The 25,775-nt window shown below is 41.7% G+C and overlaps 1 protein-coding gene across 2 annotated transcripts in view; it reads left to right on the top strand.

Moving 5' to 3' along the window:
- LOC108795092 overlaps positions 1-23,542 on the top strand; it is a 183,799-nt gene extending 160,257 nt beyond the window's left edge. For both annotated transcript variants that reach the window (XM_018566279.1, XM_018566278.1), the window contains 4 exons: positions 9,697-9,802; positions 21,802-22,014; positions 22,634-22,790; positions 22,861-23,542. In XM_018566279.1, the coding sequence (XP_018421781.1) occupies positions 9,697-9,802; positions 21,802-22,014; positions 22,634-22,790; positions 22,861-23,416 (1,032 nt within the window). In that variant the 3' untranslated portion in view covers positions 23,417-23,542. The remainder of the gene's footprint in view (positions 1-9,696; positions 9,803-21,801; positions 22,015-22,633; positions 22,791-22,860) is intronic.
- The last annotated feature ends 2,233 nt before the right edge of the window (positions 23,543-25,775 follow it).

The following is a 25,775-nucleotide window of genomic DNA, read 5'->3' as shown; positions in this document are numbered from 1 at the left end:
AGGGGATAAATACAAAACTCTACGCAAGATACCCACATAGGCCGCCCTAGACTCTCCATCTGCCCAAGATTAGAGGAATGGAGATGACCGAGATCCGATGCGATAAGATTGGTGTAGAACCCCCAGGGGGACCTTCTGACTTTTTCTGGCTCTTTTTTCTCCCTCCCTTTTCCCTTAGTTTTTTTTTTTTCCCCCCCCCCCCCCCCTAAGGGGGCTGCTCTTATGCATACCTCGTTTATCTCTTTAATGCTAAAGGTGGGAGAGTTCTGGTTCCCCAATCATTCTATCACCCCTCTTAGTATATCACCGACGCATGTTGGGACGAAAGTACCCTCCCTGGGCTCAGGGAAATGTACAGAATGTGACATTGTCCCATATTCTATCATTGAGGTAGATACACAGGTTTCTGCCGGAGTAGCAGGGGTTGCTATTAGGGATATCAGATTGAAACTACTCCTATCCAGAATACTTGGGCTGATGTCAATGTGATGTTCATACGCTTACCTTATGAGTATGACTACGATGTAAACTTGTTTTATGTTTTGTCTTGAGTATTTGTTTGATGTCTGTAATGTTTTGTTATATCGGCACTATGAGCCGAACTTGAGAATTTGATCCTACAACTGTCGATGATCTGTTTTTTTTTTGTTTGTCTTTTACACGTGCCCCGGATCAACCTTTGTAACCCTGTTGATCTGAACTTTGATTGTCTATTGAAACATTTTTCTGAATAAATTTTTTATTTGAACAAAAAAAAAGTAGGGAATTTAATTTGGATGGTCGAAGGTGATCCGCATACCTGGATGTTGTTTTGAAATGCAACCAGCATGCCCGTGTCTTAGTAAATTTATCCAGTGTGTCTCTGGATATATGAATGAGTTCCTCAATCTCCTGAACTCTGTTCAGCCTTCTAAACCACTCTCCAGTGGTAGGTATGCGTATAGAGCGCCAGTGCACTGGAATACACATGTGGGCCACTTTCACCATGTGAATGGCCAAGGAGGCTGAGAATAATTTATCTGGTAGCGTAGTATGGTGAAGGAGAAACTAAGCCGGGGAAAATTTACCTCAATGCCAGAGACCTCCGCAATAATTTGATGTACCTACTTCCAGAAGGGTTGGAGAGCATCACACTCCCACCATATAGGCACTAACGTTCCCTCTTCTTGGGCACACCGTCAACACCGATCGCTCGCAGACAACGAAAACTTCTGCAGTAGGGAAGGGACTCTATACTATCTAGTCCTTAGCTTAAAACCGGTCTCTTGCATTTGGACGTTAAGAGAGCATTTGTGTATCCTGGAACTGATCAGTTCCTACTTCTCCTCTGTCAACTGCACACCCAGATCCCTCTCCCATTGCGCACAGGCCGAGTCTCAATTAGGCCTGGAATTAACCGCCAGGTATCGGTATATACTGGAAATAAGGTATCTAAGTGGGCCGGGCTGGGTACAAAGGGTCTCGAAAGGGGTTAAAAGCATGGCGAACAAAGGCCTACAGGAGGAGGAAGCCAGAAAGTGTCTAATTTGAAAACGAGAGGAATCAACCGCCAGGCACCGGTATATACTGGAAATAAGGTGTCTAAGGTGACCGGGCTGGGTACAAAGGGTGTTTAATTTGAAAACGAGAGGAAGAAACCCCCACTTCCAGTAGAAGTGAGATAGTGGTAGAGGTTCAAGACCTGCAACGTATTGTCCCGGGCCTCCCTGCCCGGCACAAACCCCACCTGATCTAAGGAGATCGGCGATAGAATAATAGGGAGCATAGGATTAGCCAACATTTTTGCAAATAATTTAACGTCCACATTTAGAAGGGAAATGGGGTGATAGTTCGAAACCAATGTAGGATCCTTTCCTTCTTTATGGAGAACTGTTATATGTGCCTCCAGTAGTTGAGCAGAGGGACAAGAGGTAGGGGATGGAGATGTCACATAGTTGAAAGCTTTCACAAGTCTGGGACCTAACAGGTCTGCAAAGGACTTGAAATACTTAACGGGCAGGCCATCAGGACCCGGACTCTTACCGCTCTTCATCATTTTCAAAGCCCTAGAGAACTCCTCCAATGTTACAGGTTACTCCATCTGTTCACTAATCTGCTGTGAGATGGGTGTAGGCCCATGCGCAGCCAGAAAATCATAAATTCCCTGGGGACGCGTAAGGGGGTCATCAGTAGGTATATTATATAGGCGTTCATAGTAACGTTGGAATCGAGACGCAATCTTATCAGACCTAGAATGAATGGTACCGGAGTGGTCATGGATGGAATGGACCAATATAGTGTTCTCTTTTTGTGAAGACAACAGACCAGGAGCCTACCACATCTGTTGCTGTGTTCATAGAAAAGTTTTTGTGGCAGAAGGAAACTGCGTTGGGTCTGTTTACCCAGAAGTACCATTAAATTGGTGCATGCTTGTATCAGTGTCTGAAGGGTGTCGGCCAATTGCGAACTTTTATGAGCCATCTCCAAGTTATTGATTCGGGAAATCAGGGCATTCACCGCCACCTGGTGTTCCTTCTTCCAGCTAGCAGCCAAGAACACACCTCATCACACACAAGATGCAATATTCTCCAGGTTTCATGTAGGTTCAAGTGGAGTAGGCATTGTTTGACTTGCCGCAGGGCTCTAAAGGGATACCTGATGCCTATTTGGACAGTAAACATTAGCTAAAGTAATCGGTCTATCACCAAGTTTGTCTTTCAAAAAGAGGAATCTACCTTCCTTGTCCGCCAGTTGCCCAGAGAGAAAACGGTACATCCTTTGCGAAAAGAATGGCCACACCCTTTGATCTCTTTGAAATCTATGGTTGGAGAGTTTAGGAACTCTGTCTCTTCGGAAGTGGGTCTCTTGCAGGAATATGACATGTGCTCTATGTCTTTGGAATTCCTGCAATACTTGAGACCTCTCAGGAATATTGAGCCCCTTGACATTGAGAGAGTATCTTGTATCATTGTAAAGTAGGACGGTCAAAAAAAAAAGGGGGAGAAAAGAAGAGGGGGGAGGGAAGAGATGACGGGGTAGTGACCGTGGACAAAGACAAAAGAGAGAGACGACAATCAGACACTAGGATGTGGTAGGGACAGCACACTCCACAACAGGATACACATGTGCAGAAACAGACAGTAACGACACAACAACCAAAAACGCTTAAGTAACCTGGGAGGGCAGAGGAAAAAAAAAACCCGCCCTAAAGTCGAGCCCTGCACGGTTAGTGGGTAGATATGGATGAGGGGGATTGACCAGACGTGTACAACAGGCTCCATAAACTGACTCTAAGAGGAAGAAAAGACAGCACACATTTAAATTGAACAGTATTTGTGCTAACAGAAGATGGGTGAACACGCGGTAACCAGATAAGCACGGGTCCATGCTACCAAACCACATGCCCCACAAGGTAGAGCATAACATGTCAGATGTAAACATCACATTGCATCAGAGATCAGGGGATAATTAAGCAACATAGGGAGCTCCCAGTCTTCTTATGAAACAAGGGCAGGGGGAGGAAAGGGTACAAAGGGAAGGGTACAGGGTAAGATGGAGCGGAAAACACAATCCCAAGCCATGTCCACCAAAGGTCCAGTGCATAGTCCAAGACCTTCAGGTCCCGCCACATGCAAGACCCTCCAATCCGTTACGGTCCAGGGAGATCCTGAGAAACAGAGCCCAAAAAGCAGAAAAGGTGACTGTTTGTTTAGCATGTATCGTGGTCATGAAATCAAATACTGGGGTTATCTGTTTTGTGTTTTAATGTGGTCGTAGAATCAAATTTTGGGGTATCGGCCTGCATCCGGAGTCTCCCTGGAACTAGGGGCAAACCCAGTGGAAAGAGGAGAAAATACTTATGGCACTAGCCTATAGCAGCAGGATTGGAACATACCAAGGCCACCACATAGCTAAAACTTGCCAACAGACACAAACCATAAGGTCAAATATTGTAAAGAACATTACGAACCTTTCACATTCTTCTTATACATAAACAGAAAAACGTATTGATCGAAAGCCGGGACAAAATATACCTCAGACCGGGAGTCTTGTAGATCAGTTCTGCTGGTAGGGCTTAACTGACTCGGGCCGACATGATGGGGACTGAGCTAGCTTACTGAGGCAGGGAGGTATGTCCATCGGGTCCAGGTCATAAGGCATAAGGGCTCACCAAGGAATACTAGGAAGATGACAGCTCAATCGCTGGGGGCCAGCTGGACATCCAGTCTCCTGCGAGGGCAGCGATTCCCCTCCAGGAGATGCTGGGAGCCATCAGGTTGTTGTGGATCCGCCATACTTGTTGCCATGGAATCCCACGAGTGGGGTAGCCACTCCAGAACAGGCACCACCGGGATCAGCAGGGAGACACAAAGTTGATCGGGTTCTTCTGGGGAGCAGAGCAAGGCCGCACGGCCCTGGTGGGAAGCAGAGAGACCAAACGTGAACCGCCATCGGTACAGAATGTGGTGTTCCCACAGAGTCGTCGGGGGAGGTCGCAGGGCCCTGCGGTTGTTGAGCGTGATGGAGGAGAGATCTTGAAAAAGGCGGGTCACAGAGCCATGGTAGGAGAGCACCTCACAATCTCTCGCCTTTTGCAGGATATCTTCCTTAAGCTGGAAGCTCAGGAGGCAGCAGACAACATCCCTCTGAGGATCTGTGTCTCTTCCACACTACGCGTTGTGCATGCTCAAACTCCACTGGAGTGTCTGCGGTCTGTCCAGGAGGTAATTATAGAGTGATTGTAGGGCCTGTCTGAGGTGATCGGGTTCCACCGATTCCGGCAGGCCCAAAACCCGAAGGTTGCGGCGGCGGCCCTGATTGTCAAGATCCTTCACGTGGCGATGAAGTGCTATCAGGTGAGTGTTATGGAGAATCACCACACATGGAGAGTCCCGGGAACTTGTTTTAGTTCTTCTGGCAGCCCACAGTGATAAAATATCTGGAGATCTCTATCTCTAGGGATCTTTCTGCACTGGCTACTCTAAATTACTTACCCCTTCAACAAATTAATCTTCCTTGCCTCAGCTACGATAAGCCCACATTCTTGTGGCTAGGGAGAATTCATATTATTAAAATAGGCATGTTACCAATGACAATACTTTGTTTCAGACTATACCAGCTCGATGCACAGAAGTCTTTGTTCCTACTTCTCATTTGGGCTATTTGTAATTTTATACAGTGCCAAATAAAAACCAGAATTAATATCATTAATGCTGTATCCATCAACAGGATAGTCGATTTGTTTCATAATGAGGAAACAAATTGTGAATCTCTTTGGAAGAACAAATAGCCTTGTGGAACCTCACTGTTTTCCTGTGGCTTAATCCAGGCGCTTATTCTAAATTGACTGCTCTGTCTTTCAAAATGGCTACATTGAGGTTATGGGACCATATGGTTAGAAGAGGATTTCTATCCACTAGACATGGGCCATTGACACCTCCCTTCTATAATCCTGACTTTCCCCCAACAATGTTTTGAACAAGACTTTTTATATGGCAGGCCACTGACAACCCCATACTCTCTGATGCTGTTCAAAACCACAAAATTCATCCCCTGGTAGACTTCCTGTCTCATATTTTTTATAAAAACCAAATGTTTAAACGCTTGCAGTTATCAACGTAACAATTAGGGATGCATCAATTTCGGTATCGATGCTGATACTGGGCATTTTCACGAGTGCTCGTGAAAATGCCCCAATACTAAAGGCTGATCGCGACCCTTTACATTTTTAAACAGGTTTGGCTGCCCTATGGTCCTTGTTTTTAAACTCGCTGCACCTGTCTGTTTACAGCTCCGGTTCGGTGCCTCCTTCCTGCCGCCGGCACCTGCCCGAGTAGCCATGGGGAGACCCGACACAGCCATGGGGAGACAACACCAACCCGCAAAGCCCTGCAGAGATGTGCATGCAGCCCGGGTGACACTGCAAAGCCTTGCTGAGACGTGCACACAGCCATGCTGAGACCCTACACACAGTTACCTTGCGCCAAAACCAAAAGTGATACAGCAGCAGCATTAATCCAGTGTTTAAAACCAGACCTAAAAACTTAACTAAGTATGCAGCGCTACTTCTTTAGTAATCCAAACTCACCACTTTGATGTACAAATTATGAACAAATATATTTTAAAATACAAGAAAACACCATACATGAATTTATAAGAGACAATCAATTCATCGATTTAACATACATACAAGTTTTTTTCTTTAAGAATATGTATCTGTATAGTAAAGTAATCTAAATAACATAAAAAATATAAGTGATGAAAGTGTCCAAATAAAAGTGATTAACTGTGTCCACATGAACGTGATCAAATTCACACAATGCATGCTCCCAGGGAAATGTCCCCTCCAGTGTGATCTCCACCAAGAAAGCAGTTCACCTCAGAGATAGACCTTTTGAACAAAGGTCTGAATGAACGGGTACTCTTTATACAACGGGCAAAGGAAATGCCAGCAACCCCGAATGCAGATTCTAATAAACACCTTTTTATTTTACAACGGACAAGAGAAGACACCATAGTGCACACCATTAAGAAAACAAAATTGTATTAAAAAAATTACTGCCATAAAAACAGTATAAAATCATCCATAAGAACACTGCATCAAAACAGCACCCCCTGTCCACTGTCGGTCTCAAACACTCCACCTTATGTGTGTTTCACCCTTCGTCATGGGTACTTGAGAACCGCACGCAGCCCTGGTGGCACCGCACAGCCATGCACAGACCCACATTGCTCTCAACGGTGACAGCGCACAGCACCGGTGAGACCACACAGCCATGGTGAGACCCGCACGCAGTTCTGGTGAGGCAGCGCAACCCTGATGACACCGCACCCGCCGGCACAGCACTGCTGAGATTCGCATGCAGCCCTGGTGAGACCGCACAGCCATGGTGAGACACGCATGCAGCCCTAGTGAGATCGCGCACATCCTCCTGAGATTTCGCACAGGCCTGGTCAGACTCCGCACAGCCTCCTGAGGCCCCGCACAGCCCTGGTAAGATGCCACACAGCCCTGGTGAACAACATAATATGTAGCTTCATATTATTCTGTATAATGTATTGCTGAGATTTGTAGTCCTCCTATAGCTGATGTTATTCTGCATTGCTGTATAATGTATTGCTAGGATCTGTAGTCCTCCATCACTGGGGGTATTCTGCGTTGCTGTATAATGTATTGTTAGGATATGTTGTCCCCTATTGCTGGTGGTATTCTGCATTGCAGTGTTCAGTATTGCTGGGGTTTGTAGTCTTCTATCGCTAGTGGTATGCTGCATTTCTGTATAATGTATTGCTGGGATTTGTAGTTCCTCTACAGCCTGGAGTCAGTGGCAGAACTACCAGGGTCGAAGTAGTTGGTGCTGCAACTGGGCCCTGGCGCTCCACTACTGTCCTAAAATCATTAGTCTATATTGTTTTAGGAAAACTGTCGCATGACTCTAAAAAAAAAAAAGGTATAGGTATCGGCGAGTACTTGAGGAAAAGTATCGGTACTTGTACTTGGTCTTCAAAAATTGGTATCGGTGCATCCATAATTCCAATGATCTTTTTCCTCTATGGCATCTCTTACTAGGCCACATATTGCTTTTGAATCCCTTCTCCTTTAAAAAGCTAAACCTTTGCATGTCTTTTTGTTCCTGTATAAATTGTTTCTTCTCAAAATTTTACCAGGTTTTATTGCAAAATGTCAGAAATGCATTTGCCTTTGGATCCTATAGACTGACTGAAGGCCTTTAGTTTTGCCCACAAAATGACTATTTCTAATGAGTTACAGGAGTGAAACTCAATAATTATTTTGGTTTTGTACTGTTGCCCCGGTGACATACGCACATATGACCCAATGGTCTTTGATACATGCTGGAGGTATCTTCAGCTACCAGGAACGTTTTCTAAGGTTGCAATTTTTCACTTGCTTAACCTCCCTGGTGGTATGATTTTTTCGGTCTATTTTTTTTCGAATGTTTTTCGTCTTTGTCGTTTTATTCGTTTTTTTTCATTAATTTTTTTAAATATCCCGCCGGTTCCGCCCCCCTGCGACGCGTACGCTCACAAGCGACGGAAGACGGAAGCCGGCAATGGCCGCAGAACACAGCGCGGCTCGAGGGACAAGGTAAGTAAATGCTATGCAGCTTTCCTGAGTGTAGCTCGGGGTTACCGCTTATGGTATGGAAAAGTAACCCCGAGCTACACTCGGGAATACCGCCAGGGAGGTTAAGAGGGGATGTGATCACAATGTACATATACATGAAAGGTGATTAAAATAACTAATACAATTATGACTCTGAGGTCTGTCTGAAGAAGACGCGCCCTGTAGAATATGAATTATTTTTTTTATTCATATCATACTCTTTTTATCTTGAAAAATAGGGCGGAAGAAGTTCAAAAGAGAAAATTGCTTCCGTTCTTGCATAAAACTCAAAAAATGTGTTTAATTACAAAGTTACAAATGATTACAAGATAAATGGCATGAAACAAAATATAAAAATAGTTATGTAAATGTATAAGTATGTTCTTGTAAAACTTTAGTGTGTGTCTGCATCGAGTCAGAATGTAAGTCTGCCAGAATGTGAAAACAGGTCCCTTTTTCCTTTGTGAGAATGTCCCGCCCATCTGCCATGAATAGCCTTTTAAAACATGACAGGCTTTGGGATATATGGTACCTCACCGCTGAAATCTGAAACTCTTAACTCCAATAGAAGGGGAGAGAGGGGGATGGAGGGAGGAGTGTCCCCGCCTTCCTGCTAACCTTAACTAAAATCCTGGACTTTAAAAGTCATTCCCAAACTGCACAAATGCATATATAGAAAATCAATCATCACTTCAGTTCTTTACATCCATACATAATCCCTATATGAATAATACCCGATAAACATTATTAGTATCGTTAGGTTTTTACTAACATGGCCACAGTTTCAGATTTGAGGAAATATTATTTAAGCTTAAACTGTGAAATGGGTTCCCTACTGTAAGAGCAGTACAAAATGTGGAACTCCATTCCCCTAGGTAGTGATATTATCTGAGAGTGTTGATAGATAATCTAACACTATTAGATATTTTCCTCAGAGAGCATAAAGTACAGGGGTATAGGACTTTTTAAAGACTCAAGACTTACACATATAGGTTGAACTGCGTACACTGTAGAGTGCTGTACAGCCTACATGGAACTTAAATGTAGCCTACTTCAGTATTGTGATTACAATACTGTGATTGGCTTAGACTCTAACTCTATTTACTGCTATAGAGTGACACCCTGTGTGTGTAAGCCTAACCCATTTATAAAGAAAACCCCAATCACACTGCGCTTATATAAAATCAACTATGGATAAAACATACATATACAGTATAAAGTGCATTAACAGAAAAGTGTCCTATTGACTTCCAGACTTTACCATAATAAAAAAAATGTCCATTTAATTCACCAAACTTCCATGCTAAAGTGCATCCAAATAGTGCATATATAAATAGTCTAGGTGTGCTTTATGTAACTTCAAAAACACACACGTAGTGCTCCTTGTGTGAAAAGATACAAATCCACTTGAAAAACTCTGTGCTCTTTTGTGCACTGCCCTCACTCACCAGACTTGACAGAAACTGATGCTGGACTTTGACTGCATTTTAAGGGTACATTTACAGATCTGATGTGTCTGTATGACTGCATGTATGAACTGATTCACTGATAGAGGAAACTATTTTCAAATGATACTTTGTGTATTTCTTTAGGAGGAAGATTTAAATATTGTGGTGGTTGAGTCAGATCCAGCACTTCGTGCACAGAATGACCATCTTAAGATTGATGAGGAGGATTTCTCTCCAGAGATCAATACAGGTGAGCAATAAAGGCTAAATATAGGCAGCATTTAAACATTTTCTTCATTCAGATCATACAGCCATATACTCCATCCTCCTTCCGTGTCAGTTTTAGCTCAGTTGTATAATTGTGCTGAAGAGTCTGATATCAAAGTGGTTCTACTTCTGTCATTTTATGCTTTTTAGCTTCCCTTTGTAGCAACATGCAGGGATTGTGACAGGAGTTGGAACACCACTTTCCTATATGTGGCCTCCTGCTGGTGAAATCTGGTTTGGCAGCTTAAAGAGAAGTAGTCAGTTAGTAATATTCAAGCTGGTATTGCTGACCTGGGTTTGGTGGAGGGGCTGTCACCCTAATACTTCATTACTTTGTGTTTAACTGTCCCACAGCTTGCATTTCATATTAGGTGTTCCTGGGCTGCACAATGCTTACTACCTTGGCACATCTTACATTCATTGGGATCGGGATGTGAATCTTGCCATATAGACAATGAGAAGTCTGCCTGGAGCATGCCAGGTGAAGACTGGGTAGAATAGCCATTTTTCTGAAGGGCCAAACCTTGTCCTCAGTTTGGTGCGTGCATTGATCCTAAAGAGTGCAAGCAGAGCCAAGTTAATGAAATCTGTCCAGCCATGTATTTGTTTAAAGGAAAGCATATTTTTATAGGCATAAAATAGAGGGCTCTTAGTTGATGGGCACCCTCCACTCATTAGTTAGCTCTATTTCAATCAATTTAATTTATTGTATTATTGATTTTTTTGCCAGAATTCCATAATGCATACATCCAAACAAAATAGCCCTCAAATTTTAGGCTGGATTCACACCTGAGCGTATTTTTTCAGCTAATTTTTTTTGCGTTTTTTAGCACGTTTTTCCGTTCAGTGAAACGCGCGTTTCACTGGCGGTATGATTTTTATTCTCTATTTTAACCACTTGCTGACCGGGGTGTTTACACCCCCTTCCTGTCCAGGCCATTTTTCATTATTCAGCGCTGCGGTACTTTGACTGACATTTATTCCGTCATGCAACGCTTTACTGAAATCAATTTTATACCATTTTTTGGGGACAGATAGAGCTTTTTTTGGTGGTATTTAATTACATCTGGGGTTTTTATTTTTTACTATATAATGAAAAAAGTACAGAAAATTTGGGGAAAAAAACTGTTTTCCCTACGTTATGTTAGAAAACAGTTGTTATTACCCAAATTTTTGGCAAAATATAAAAGTCAGGGTCACGTCGGGTAAATAGACACCAAACATGTTAAGCTTTCAAATTGCGTGCGTTCGCGAACTCGCAAAAACTACCATACCCAAAATTGGCCATAGGCGACACTTTAAAGGCGATACGTAACATGTGCGGCGTAATGGATGCAATCGTCGTTTACGCACTTAAGCGCGCTCAACGCATGTTTATGTTTTATGAAACATTTTTTAAATTTTTTATTACCGGTACTGGGGGGGGCGCACACCCGCACGCTTATTACAAGCGATCGGGCGTCTCTACAGACGCCCGAACGCTTGTATGTAAGCAGCCATCGCTGGCTGTTTACATTGCAGGCTGAATTCCCGGGCGGGCACGAGCGGGATGGGACGTTTAAAGAACGCCCACATTCAAGAAGCCGCTGTCCGGCCCTTTAATTACAACAGCCGGACAGCAGGTGTTTAAATAAAAATAAAGATTTTTTTTCACTTTCAAACTTCCCGCCGTCTCCGCCCCCCTGCGAGGCGGCCGCTCGCAAGGGACGGAAGTCGGCAGCCGCCGGAGGACACAGCGGGGATCGTGGACAAGGTAAAACCTGTACGCTGTATTCCCGAGTGTGGCTCGGGGTACCGTTTTGTTAACCCCGATCCACACTCGGGAATACCAATGGAAACGCGCGGAAAAATGCCCCAAAGTAGCTCCTGTACTTCTTTGGGCGTAGGGTGCTGTAAAACGCCCAGGTGGGAACCATGCCCATAGGCAATTATTGGTTTTCACATGTTGAGCGCTTTACAGCGCGTAGGAACGCGCTGTAAAACGCTCAGGTGTGAACCAGGCCTTAGAGATATCAGGGCAGAAATAACAATAATCAAATAAATATCAACTATACAAAAAGCTTTACTTCATATTTCATTCCAAAAAAAAAAAACTCACGCAAAGAACATATCCACTTAAAATAAAAAACTTTCTTCTGGCACCTAGAGCCCATTTCATATATCAATATCCACTTAATCACTTCCAGCAACATTCTAAATTCCTACTATTGTACTGATATCATGCAGTATATGCATGTATGCTAAAAATCTTGTTTGTATTGTGGGACACTGGCAAACAAGAAACGGACCATTATCTCATGCATATATAGTACAATTTCCTTATATTATGGCACATGTATCATCTTCATGTATCCATGTGCACGGCTCCACTCCCACTAAAATCGATAAAGAAATGATATAATGCTTGTGAGAAGTTTAGAAAAAATTTGCAGAAAGTTCCTTAGTTAATCCATATATATTGTAAAGCTGCCCTTCACTTAATGTTGTAGATATCTTTCCAACAATTAGATGTACATCTATATATGTGGCTATAGTCCTCTTTTAATTCATAGCTGATGTCCAAAATTGCATATGCACACCCCTGTGGGGATATCAGTAAGAAGCAATGTGAAAAATGTCAGAAAAAACCTCTGTCTCCATCATCGCTCATCCAGCAGATGGTTAACAAGGTCTTGGTATATTAACTTGTGTATTTGTATCTGAACATTCGACAGCACATATTTATCGTTCCAAAGTGCATCAGCATATAATCAGTTATATAAGAAGTAATGGTACTTATCTACCACATCCCATGGTCCACAAGATCACGCCTATCCAGTGCTTAGTGTGTCATTACAGTCCTCTCGTGTTCTAAAATACTAAACTTTATATACAAGTTAGTATGCCAAAACCTTATTTTTAACATATATGCATATATTGAGACTCTATTAGGGATTTATAATTTTGAGCTGGAACTGATTATGTGGACATTGATATGTGAAATGGGCTCTAGGTGCCAGAACCTTTCTTGTTTTTAAGTAGATTTGTTTTTTGTGTGAGGAGTTTTTTTTTATTTTTTTTAAATGTGAAGTAAAGCTTTTTGTGTACTTATTTGATAATTACGTCTGCCCGTGTAGCTCTAAAATTTGAGGGCTACTTCGTCTGCAAGAAAGCATATTTTTTTACCCATTTAAGTTACACAGGATCTGTTGAGTTTCTGAGACAATTAGGTTATTCTGCTGACTAGAGGACAGAATTGGTCACTGGCAAACTGTTAGCCAGTCAGGTATAATCGCTGCTAATACCATCATGCTTCAGTTTAGTTTTTTTTTCTCTAGTGCCCTAGAAGGATGGATGTCTTTTCTGTCTGGAGAATAGGTTAACTGGCATTTATTACCTCAATCAAGTTTTCATTGTTCCACTAAGCTGTTATGCAGTTATCCAAATTAGCTTGTCCTTGGTGCTGCCTCGGAGGCCATACCAACTAAACCTCTAGACACCTAGTGCTTTCTAGACACCTAATGTATTAGTTTGTTAGCCACGATCCAGTTTACGAGCCCGGAACCGTGGCACAGCCTCTGTTGTGAGCCAGTCCCTGATGACTCATAGTTACATAGTATTTGAGGTTGAATAAAGACATTAGTCCATCAAGTCCAACCTATTAGGATCTCATTCTAGGAGTACCTGTACCCCTGTATATTACCTGTACCCCTGTATATTACGGTCCTTTAAGAAATCGTCCAAAAGTTTCTTGAACAATTCCACATTATTTGCTGAAATCACCGCCTGTGGCAGTGAGTTCCAGACCCTAACTGATCTTACTGTGAAGAACCCCCTTCGCCCCTTGTGCTGGAATTTTTTTTCCACCAATTTTAGGTGATGGCCTCTAGTTTTTGTAACCGAGTTAATTTTAAACAGTTTATCGCTAATGTTGCTACCACCATTGAACATTTTGTACATGGAAATCATATCCCCCCTTAATCTCCTCACCTCTAATGTGAACATGTTTAAATTTAGTAGCCTTGTCTCGTAGCTCTGGTCCTCCATACCCCTAATTAGTTTGGTTGCCCTCCGCTGGACTTTTTCCAACTCAAGGACATCTTTTCTTAGTACTGGTGACCAGAACTGGACCGCGTACTCCAGATGAGGTCGAACCAATTACCTAAAAAAGTGGCAAAATTATAGACTTGTCCCTGCAATACATCCCCTTTTTAATACAGGACAAGACTCCATGGGAGTATGTCTATGGATGGGGCAAAGTAGTCTTGGATTGTGGCTTTATTTCAATGGACCCTTTATTGGCATATTCCAATACCCTAATACTGTGCTTGTTTACCACAGAGTACTCCTCTGCAGTATTTGTTAACCCTTTTGAGGGGAAACCAATCGTGGGAGAAAGATTAATAGTGCGCCTTGCTCGTATAAGCTGACGCCATAAAGACTTACCAAAGACTTGGCAATTTCTAGAAACTAGGTGAATGGACTAAGCATATGTTTAGTTATGGGATATTTAGAGTTTATACCTGTTGCTGTACACTATTGTGTTGACAGATTAGGGGACTTTGTCTGTCTCATCTCCTGCCTGTCAATGAGTAGTACTCTTTGGCTGAAATGTTTGTTTGTCAAACAACAATGCAAACAACTCTTGCTGTGTATACTGTTCAACGAAGAATGTCTTTTTAGTGCTGTCCTGTGCACTTTTAATAGAGATGTCACTGGCAGAAAAAGTAGCCTTATTTTTCCCCCCAGCAAAACAAACCTCTTAAATTAAAGAGCCATTGCCATTGTTTCAAAAGAGGAAAGGTTTCAAGGTTTCCACTCAGGAACTCGACCTCAGGCAAGGTCTACCATCTTCTACCATACTTTACCTGGTGCAAGGCTAGAAGATTTAATCTCAGAAAGTACGCCGAGAGAAGGACTCTGAATTTTCTGAAGTCTGGACTGGATCAACATTTGCTACTAAGTACCACCAAGGGAGAAATCTTGTCTCTTGCATTCCTGTCCCAGAGACCACTTGCTTCTCATTCCTTTGTAAAGACCTTTGTAAAAGGTGTCGCTCATATAGTCCCACCTTGGGGGACCTCAAACTGGTTTTATCGGCTCTTCAAAAGACCACCCTTTAAATCTTTCAGAGATATTCCTGTTAATTCTGACTTGAAAGGTTGCCTTTCTAATTGCCAGCTCTGCAAAATGTGTTTCTGAGTTAGAGGACCTGTCTTGTACCTTTTTTTTTAATTTTACACAAAGACCAGATTGTGCTGAGTCCCGCAGCTTCCTTTCTTCCAAAAAAGGTTTTTTTTACCTTTCACCTTAATCAGGACATTGTGCTTCCGTCCCTTTGTCCGACTCCAAGGAGATCTCTCTTCATTGTTTGGATGTGCAGCTACATCTTTCTTTAGGCAGACTTGACACTTTTTGTCATACCTGAGTGTCCCCTTAAGGGACAACCTGCTTCTCACGCCTATCATACAAGCTTATAGGCTTAAGGATAAGGCTCCCCTCCTTCTATCAAGTCACACTGTATTAGATCTGTAAGTGTTGTTGGGCATCAAGCATCTGTTTCTCAGATTTGCAATCCCCCGCCACCTGGTCTTCCGTTCATACTCTTGCACATACTCATGCTTGGTAAGTTTTACTACATGGATATTCAGTTGATGTAGACTTGGGGCGTAAGATCATGCATTTTGAGCTTCAGACCTACCCCAGTTGTTATACAGTTCTAAGACAACTGGGATGTCCAAAAGCAGTTTTGTTTGCTGTGTTTCCCAACCCTCTGTTGGACTGCTTTCGGATGTCCCAGTTGTCTTAGACTTTTTACTGATCCTATGTCCTTTAATGATTGATAAAGAATTTCTTTTATTTTTGTCTTCACGTTTCATTGATCTTCAATCAACAGCTGAGCTGGGTGACATGCTGGATAATATAAATCTTTGTACTCTTCCCAGTTTAGTCATTGTGCACCTGCAGTTCTCTGCCTAACACCTGAGCGTTTTACCGAGCGTTCCTACGCGCAACAGGTGAAAACCCATGTTTGCCTATGGGCATGGTTCTCACCTGCGCGTTTTACCGCGCGGTAAAACGCCATACGCCCAAAGAAGTACAGGAGCTTCTTTGGGGCGTATTAACGCACGTATCCCACTGGATCCATCAGGATACAGCCGGATACCCCCTCGGAAACTCGCGCTTGCCGCACATTTCTTTTAGCGCAAATCGCTGTAAAACCGCGCGGCAAACGCGAGTTTCCAATACGCTAAGGTGTGAGATCAGCTGCGACAGCCCTGAGAAAATTTGCGGCAGCCCATGAGATATCTCACAGGGAGATACATATGACCGACTAGCCACTGGGCTAACAAGATCCCCATCTTGGTGGGAGACTTTCTGTTTGGGAAATAGTGCTCTGGAGTACTTCACTTGACAGGTATGTGCTCCGGCGTAGTTTGTCTTACAGAATAGTATACTCCCCTTTATTTCTACACTTTAATGGTGTCTGTGGGGAGTAATATTTGCGCACCTTTCTCCCTCATTTATATGTGGGGTATGACTGGCAGAAATTTAACTGCTACCATCCCCCTTTCTCTGACTGAGTTTTTCTGTCAGCCTCGTTGCCCTCTCCTCCCTCACACCTGGCCTTTTGAGGCGATGCTGCTTCTCATTTAGCAGCTGTGTTATTACCTTTATTTATTTACTTTTTACACAGAGTGACTGCAGTGTTCAAAACAACCACTGTGTATGGTAGAGGCAGGAACTTTTCTATGACAGAGCAGCACGATTTCACTGCCATTAGTGGCTGCTCTGTGTGGGTCCCTGCTACTGAGGTGGCAGATGACGTCACCAGCGCTGCTTCCCGGGCTTTTCTGTGAGCACAGAGGATGCAGCGGCTGCACTTTGAAACAGACCCAAGGTCTAATCTTACATCCTGCTTTAGGCTCCATTCACATATGGCCTTTTTACATACGTGCGGATTTCATACATTCACGGCTATTACTATAGTCGCAAATGTGCAGAATACGTCCCAAATCACACTTGGACTATTTTGTGGGATGCGTGGTTTTGTACCGCACAGACGCCGCTATAGTCTGAACAATACTCATTGGAATGCATTGTTTTTTATGTTTACCGTGTTTCCGCACGTACAAAAATGCGCAGAAAACCGCTAATGTGTTAATAGAGCCTGACAGTCTCTGGCTTTAATGGTATGGCTATTGAAAGCCAGGTGCTGTGAGACAGTTGGTTGTCTGAATCTGTGATCCCTGCGATGCTTGAAGCATGTATGTCTACCTCTTAGTAATGATATCCTTGAACCTGGAAAACTTGCATTTCTTAGTGTAAGGAACTTCATATTTGTCCTCGTGCCTTTTTGGTTGCTCAGATTTTAAAGGTCAGGCTTCAGCATTGGCAATCGTTTTCCAGCGTCCATTAGCCTTGAATTTCTTGGTTTGTACCTTAATTTAAGGCGTTTTACATGTTTCTCCTCCTGTCAAGTCTCCTTTGCCTCTGTGGGACCTAATTTTGGTTCTCTCGGTTTTACAGAATTCTTCTTTACAGAGTATGCAGGATACCCCTTTATTCAATGTGTCACAGAAGGTGGCCCAGAGAGTTTCGAAATAGCTGCCCTGTGTTGCCTCAGTTCTTTGCCCTAGACATTCCTTTCTTCATTGATTTTCCATCTCAGTGAGGATATTCTACCCTTTATTTTGTCCTCGTCCAATGCATCTTAAAAATTCAGTGCTTAACTATCTGAATGTAGGTAAGGTGGTGCGAGTCTATTTGTCTGCTACTGAATCTTTTAGTAAGTCCAATTCTTTTTTGTGTGATTACTGACGACCCATAGAAAGTGCATACTAGTTATTGTTTAGGCTTATGCTCTTATAGGACAATCACCACCTTTTCCGTTTACAGCTCATTCTACTTATGTGGTTAGCAGCTTATAAACTTTTCAACATCGAGTACCTGTTTCTCAAGTCTGTAAGGTTGCTACCTGGTCGTCAGCACACGTTTTTACTTGTTCCTTTAGATTTGATGTTCAAGATCTCCGCTGTGGCCTTCAATGAATGGAGAGAAAAGGATTGTACAGTGAGTTCAAAGAATGCTATTTTTTTACTTACCCTAAAATTCACTTCTTGGAGTTTATTAAAGCACCCATGTACCACCCCTCTGTGTTTTGATCTATTCCTAACATTGCTTTTCTACAAAACTGAAGCATAATAGAAATGAGAAGGGAATATATATGGCTGACCAAGTTTTTTTGTTTGCCAATGTCTAGTTACTCCATTAGGCATCAATATAACCAAATTGTCTCAGAATTCCTACTGACCCTGTGTCCCTTCATGAACTCGAACATATTTTACACTAATCAAAAATCCTGTTTTATCCTGCAACTCCAATTCTGAAAATCAAACACCATAAGACAAGGTATCTGCTCATGACTTTACATCTTTAACCACTTGCTGTCCGGGGCATTTTCTTACTATTTGCACACACATTTGGCTAGAAAACAGCTTCAGACCCCCAAACAATGATATATGTTCTGAAAGCAGAGGCCCTGGAGAATAAAAAATGCTAGTTGCAATTTTTTAAGTCGCATGGTTTTTGCGCAAATGTTTATCAAACCAGTACTTTTAGGAAAAAATTCACTAAATTAAAATTTAGTGCACAGAAACATAATATAATATTCAATTTTTTGGTAAAATATGAAAGACGGGGTCACGCCAGGTAAACAGATACCAAACATGTCTAGCCTTAAAATTGTGTTTGCCCGTGAAGCCTCAAAAAAAAGTCAATACCCCAAATTTCCCATTTTCAACGCTTTTACCTCATCAGTTCAGGGCTAACAGTGATTGATGGCCCTAGAATTATTGCTCTCACTTCGAAGTTTGCGGCGATACGTAACATGTGTAGCGCAATTGTCGTTTTCGCACGTAGGCGCACCTATGCATGTTTATGTGCGTGCACGTGGGGGACTTTAAAAAATGTTTGCATTTTTTAATTTTTATTTTATGTTACTTTAATTTTGATAATTTTTAAACACTTTTTTTTTCTTTTTTTTTTACACTAACCCTATTGCTATCACATAGGGGGCTAACAAGCACCCTATGTAATAGCAGATGGGGTGTGACAGGTCCTCTTTATGGAAACATCAGCGGTCTTTCAGACCTCTAATGTCACCTAGGGACCCCAAAGAAGTTGAGGAAGCAGATGTCTGCTTTCCCAGCTTCATCTCCTGGCTCTAAGAGCCGGAGACTGTAAGAGTGACACTGGAAGTGATTCAATACATATCACTTCCAGGTCCAGTGATCGGAGGAGAGATCAGCAGCTGGAAGCCGCAGAATCTCTTTTGGATCACTGCGGGGAGTCCCACCGAACCGCTCCCGGGCGCCGCACGGGAACAGCAGTGCCCGGGGAATCAAACGGCGGCCGGGGAGGGGGTGCGTCGCACAGTACAAACGATCCGGCGGCTGTACAGAGGCCAGATCACTTGTACATTAACAGCAATTGCCTGCTGTTAAAAGCGCTACCAAGAACACGGCTGCTGCAGCAGCCATGTTCTTGTTTTAACCACTTTAACGGGCCGCCGTCTATTGACGTATTGCGGCCCGGAAGTGGTTAAAAACCCTGTAAAAACCTCCTTAACATGCCTCATTTCAGTGTGTGCTGTTGGGATGATCATATTTAATTGACACAAGGTGGGGGTGGGTAATCTGTGCTAAAGATTCCTTACCAACGTCTCCCGGAAGTCCAGGAACTCCCATTGCACAAAACAGAATTTGAGCAGATTTAAAGGTAAAAGCTGATGACTTGAGGTGACCACTTTTTAGATCGGGTTTGGGTTAAAACAGAAAACCTTAAACACTTTTACAACAGAGAAGTGCTTTAAGGTGCTAGGGAATGTGTTTAATTCTGCTTTCTGTTCCCACAATGCACCAATGGAGCATCACACATTGGCTGTGGAAATTCTTCCAGAGTGCAGGTATGGTCCCACCTGTATTCTAAAATGCAGTGTTTTTGCAACCTACAGAAAGCCTTGAACATTGCCACCTGGTAATAAAAGAGTGTGTATGTGTGTGTGTGGGGGGGGGGGGGTGGCGGGGTGTCACAGCTCTGAATCTGAACGTGTTGTTTTTGGTGTAGTCAAATCCAAGGGCATTGTGCACAAGCAGACAGCAAAACAAATGCATGCCTTGCCACTTCTTGATTCCTGGTATCCTGTAAAAATCCAGTTTTATATGATTAAAATGCACCTGTTGAAGTGATGGGTTCATTTTAAATATTCAAATGATATAAAGTAATATAATATGCAAGGAATAGATAAAATAGTAAGGCACCAGGGGTAGATAGTTGGGTCACAGAAATAAGGGACTCCTCTACATTACTACTTTGAGATGTCTTTAATATACTGGGGAACTGCAATGAAGTGGATTCCACATAAAAAAAAAAAAAAAACTTGTGCATTGAAAAAGCAAGAGATACATTGAGGTGGATCTTTTTTAAGTGCTTACAGTGTTGTTGGTATGTATAAATAAATTCAACAAATAAATATTAGATACATAGCTTTGCTGGAGACACATTCTGCTCTGTTGTTGGTCATACATCCAAAACCCTAGTCTTTTAACTACATGATTTTAGCTGTGGGGGAGGAGCAGAATTCAGTTTGACTTGTCCTTCCACAGAGGATGCATGGCCAAATTCCTGTGTACTTGAACACCTTTATATCTCTTTATCTATTTATCTAGATCTATTTATCTATCTCAGCAGTTAAAAGGGACCTGTAAGGATAGAAATAGCCATGGAAATAGCCAAGATAGAAATAGCCATGACTGGTTTGTTTTTAAATGTGATATAGCTGGGAAACCAGTTAACAGGAGTTCTTGTTTATTTTAAATTGCATTGGGGACATAAGATCTGATTAGATACAGATAAAACTTGGAGTTATTTTATTAGATATAGAGGAATGTTTGTCTCCCATAAGACCACTGGTTATCAACACAACACCTGTAGAATTGCTGATTGCTATACTTTTCATGTTGGATTAACCAACTTTTTAGGTTTCTCCTTAAAAGACAGGGGAAAATATATTCTCAGGTATTGTTACCAGATTTCAGCAGTAGATGGTACTCTGGAAGAAATATAGTTACAACTTGGAGTCTTGCTAAAGTTGGAAGCATTTTTTTCTTTGTAAACAAGAGATTTTTAAGATATAGTGCTTTGACTTTAACAGCAAGGCAGGATGCTAGTTAGTGTATACACATATGTCAAAATGTGACGATTTACACATCTCGGAAGCCTGACCATTGCATAATACCAAATGTAGACCTTAGATATTGATGGGGTTATGCTTATGCTCCTTAAGGAAACCTTTCTCATCACAGTGTATTATAATCTTTTGGGGCACTTATGAAAGTTATATACAGTACTAAGTTTTAAAGATCTGCTCCAGGTAATATGGAAAAATTAACAAATGAGCTAATAATGATATCCTGAATGCATTGCAAAGTGCAAATGACAGAAACTTCTTCACACAACCTGCTATTTTATTTGAGCTTCATATATTTCTTTCTGTTGATTAAAGAGGGCTTTGAGAAGGCAGGTATGCAGCCTCTTGCCAGTCATATGTTGTGCAGTCTCCCTCAAAATCTGTTTCTAATGATTTCTATAGACTAACAGAGGCAGAGCGTGACATTAAAAATTTCTTTTGAGATGTCTATATACTGCAGAGAGACATTCATTGGTGGTGTTGAGAATTTCCTGACTTGCACATTCAAAGAATCAGAATTTAAATGTTGCAGCTGTGTAACCTAATGTACGTAAGCAATGTGAGGTTTAAAACAAATATCCTGGACAGGTAGGCTGTGTTACCTCAATGCATTTTCAAGGTTCAAGCTTTAACACTTCTTAAATAAATGGCAGAGGCTGCATCTGATCCTCTCTGGAGACCTGCTTTATGTGGTAAATATTCCACAGTCCCTGCCTGGTGACCATAGAGATACTGTGGTAACCATTTTACAGATGGTGGTATGCCTAGGACAATAACCGCATTCAAGATGAGAAACATTAATGTCCAAGAGCTGATCCGGGCTATAGAGGAACATCCAGAGCTGTATGACACTTCCTTAGCATCCTACAGTGACTGCTATAAGAAAAAGGAGGCTTGGGTGGAAGTGACTCGGCGAGTAACCCCGCATTGGCACACTATGTCAAGGAAAGAACGAGAGCTGCAAGGTATGTAACATTTTTGCTTGGAAGAAAACATCTTTATTATTGTGTACCTTTTTTTAGCACAGGGGAAATGGACTGTGGGGGGAGGGGGGAGCTTGTAATTCTGCAAATGCACTGTTTATTAGTTGTATTTGTGAAGCACTGGCATATTAAGCAGAGTATATAAAACCATTCATATCAGTCGTTTCCTAGCAGAGCTTACAATCTTGACGTCTTGACCAGTCGTACTGAAATTTTCAGATTATACTGTATATATTAATCTTGTGTCTGTCAGGGTTGAAATCAGTCATTTCATTCATCTCATTCAAGTCATTTATCCTACCAGTTTGTTTTGGGGGAGGGGGGTTTGTGCACATGTGGAGTAACACACACAAACACATGAGGATATACACATATATCACTGGTCGTATTAGGCCAGCATTTATCAATAATCCGCTCTATTACCTAATTTCCAACCAATGTGCATGTATTTGCATGGGTTATTGTTGGGCAACACAGGGGATATTCACATTAATTTTTAGTTTAAATGTGCTTAAAACTGTGTTCTTTCTGTCAATATCCTTAGGTAGTGCAGGGATTGTGTATGTGCATGTATAGTGGGCAAATTTATTTTCTTATTCAGAGCGCCAGCTAAAAATCCGCTGGAAGAGTCTTCGAGACCGTTTCAAGAGGGATCTTAATGCTTTGGGCAGTCAGAGGACTGGGTCTGCAAAAAAAGTGAGAATTCATCGTTTCTTTGAAAAGCTACAATTCCTCAAGGCTTCAATGACAACAAGAAAGTGAGTACTGCTGTTTTTCACAGACCCGTGCTTTGACACATCCATTTATAATTTGTTTTTTAACTTTTAGAACATCTGGAAATGTCAAAGAGGAAAGCGAGGAAAGTTTGCCCATCCCTGTGGCTGAGGCTGTGGTTGAGGAGGAACCAGAGGCTGAGCCTTCCCAGCAGGCAGATTCCTCAGTCAGTGTCTTCATCCCAGCAGAGGAGAAAATCCTGCGACCGTCTCAACAGCAGCGGGGAAAAAGAGTGCCGAAGAAAAAAGTCAGTTTTCCTGATCCCTTGTCAGCAGAAGTTATGTCCGTCCTTGGGGAGATGCGGGATCAACTGCGAGAGGCTCGTGAACGTGAGCCAGCCCGTCAGGAAGAAAGCATTTCGAGCTTCCTAATATCTCTAGGAGATGACATGCGGCGTATTTCCCCAGAACGACTGCCTCATGTAAAATTTCAGTTGATGCAGGTGGTACATCAAGCTATATATACCCCCACAATGTCTATACCACCATTTCCCACAACGTATCCCTCTTCTAACTCCTCATTTCCACCCTTTTCACTGACCACAGACACTCACCCACAACATGATTTATATACACCAACACCACCTCCCCTGCATACTCATAATTCATAACCATTGTATGTGACCTACATTACACATTCTACATCTACCATAAGCTGTTTTACAACCTTCTTACTATTGATTTAACCCTGCCACACCTCATGCAATATTTGCTTCTTAAAACTTGTAAATAGGCCAGTTCTGTGTTTTTAAATTATTTTTTCCTGTATTTTTTTTATTTAAAAAAAAAATTAAATATCTGTCTGTGTCTTCATTCATTAATGAAATATATGACATAATTACGTGCAGGAGATGCAGACTACCTGCCAGGGCTTTTGCTGAAAATTTATGAACATGCCCAACCTATACTATTTTTTGGTGTAAACTTGCTTTATTATGAACACCTAATCCTAAACCTGTGGTTTTGCAGAGCAGAAATTCTCAACGCCCCGTTAAAGTCTCTCTGCAGTGCAATGCACATTTATCTTTCAGAAATATATCATTCATCCCCCTTCATAGTCTGTTCAAAGCCTTACAGGCTAGCTGCAGAAGACACATTGGACAAGAGGCTACAATCCTCACCTGAGGCTTTATTATTTTTTATTATTATTAACCTATACTTATATGTCAATAGTCTTGCTAGGGAGGATTCATTTTTGGTTATGTGATATTTGTTGAAGCAGAAGATCAAAAATTCACTTTAGATGTTCTTTTTCTATTGCTACCTTCAAACTGTATGTAAAAGTCAGTTTAACATTATTGTTCAGACTACTACTCTTTAAAATACCACTAGTTTTCTGACTGGTGAAAAACTGGACCTTTTAGGGCTTGTTCACACCATATCCAGGCCAGATCTGGATGCGTTTCTGCATATTTTAAAATAGGCTTTCAGGTTTGGTCCAGTGCACTTGCATGCGCGTTTGATGCATTTACATGCTTTTGGTGCGTTCCAGACCAGAAAAATTAGCACATGCAGCATTTTTCCCCCCTGCATCGGAACCGACTGCACTGGTGTGAACAGAGCCCAGAAATACCATAGGAATACATTGGGGTGCGTTTCAGGTGTGGACAAAAAACGCTCCTGTCTGGATCAGGTCTGGAGAAGTTGTGAACAAGCCCTTTATAAAATGGAAACATTTGAGAAAAAAATGCTAATTCATGAAAAATAGAGGCTATTTGAACATAAAAATGCCATACTTCCATAGTATGGATTCTATATTTATACAATATATGTTTGGAGAAATATAAATAAAACCACTTCTTGGTTTATATCCAGTTAAATTAATTTGTGAGCTAAATCAACTCGGTGTACTTTTTAAAAAAAAAATATCCCTACTTATTTTGGCAATCTTACCTTTCAATATAGTTACTTTTTATACTTTTTTTTGGTGTAAACTTGCTTTATTATGAACACCTAATCCTAAACCTGTGGTTTTGCAGAGCAGAAATTCTCAACGCCCCGTTAAAGTCTCTCTGCAGTGCAATGCACATTTATCTTTCAGAAATATATCATTCATCCCCCTTCATAGTCTGTTCAAAGCCTTACAGGCTAGCTGCAGAAGACACATTGGACAAGAGGCTACAATCCTCACCTGAGGCTTTATTATTTTTTATTATTATTAACCTATACTTATATGTCAATAGTCTTGCTAGGGAGGATTCATTTTTGGTTATGTGATATTTGTTGAAGCAGAAGATCAAAAATTCACTTTAGATGTTCTTTTTCTATTGCTACCTTCAAACTGTATGTAAAAGTCAGTTTAACATTATTGTTCAGACTACTACTCTTTAAAATACCACTAGTTTTCTGACTGGTGAAAAACTGGACCTTTTAGGGCTTGTTCACACCATATCCAGGCCAGATCTGGATGCGTTTCTGCATATTTTAAAATAGGCTTTCAGGTTTGGTCCAGTGCACTTGCATGCGCGTTTGATGCATTTACATGCTTTTGGTGCGTTCCAGACCAGAAAAATTAGCACATGCAGCATTTTTCCCCCCTGCATCGGAACCGACTGCACTGGTGTGAACAGAGCCCAGAAATACCATAGGAATACATTGGGGTGCGTTTCAGGTGTGGACAAAAAACGCTCCTGTCTGGATCAGGTCTGGAGAAGTTGTGAACAAGCCCTTTATAAAATGGAAACATTTGAGAAAAAAATGCTAATTCATGAAAAATAGAGGCTATTTGAACATAAAAATGCCATACTTCCATAGTATGGATTCTATATTTATACAATATATGTTTGGAGAAATATAAATAAAACCACTTCTTGGTTTATATCCAGTTAAATTAATTTGTGAGCTAAATCAACTCGGTGTACTTTTTAAAAAAAAAATATCCCTACTTATTTTAGCAATCTTACCTTTCAATATAGTTACTTTTTATACTTTGTGCATGTATTAATTTTAATGATTGTTATATAATTTATA

This window comes from Nanorana parkeri, unplaced genomic scaffold (genome assembly GCF_000935625.1).
Source record: "Nanorana parkeri isolate BGI_ZX_2015 unplaced genomic scaffold, ASM93562v1 scaffold931, whole genome shotgun sequence".
Lineage (NCBI taxonomy): Eukaryota > Metazoa > Chordata > Amphibia > Anura > Dicroglossidae > Nanorana > Nanorana parkeri.
This window is presented reverse-complemented; position numbering and strand designations above follow the sequence as displayed.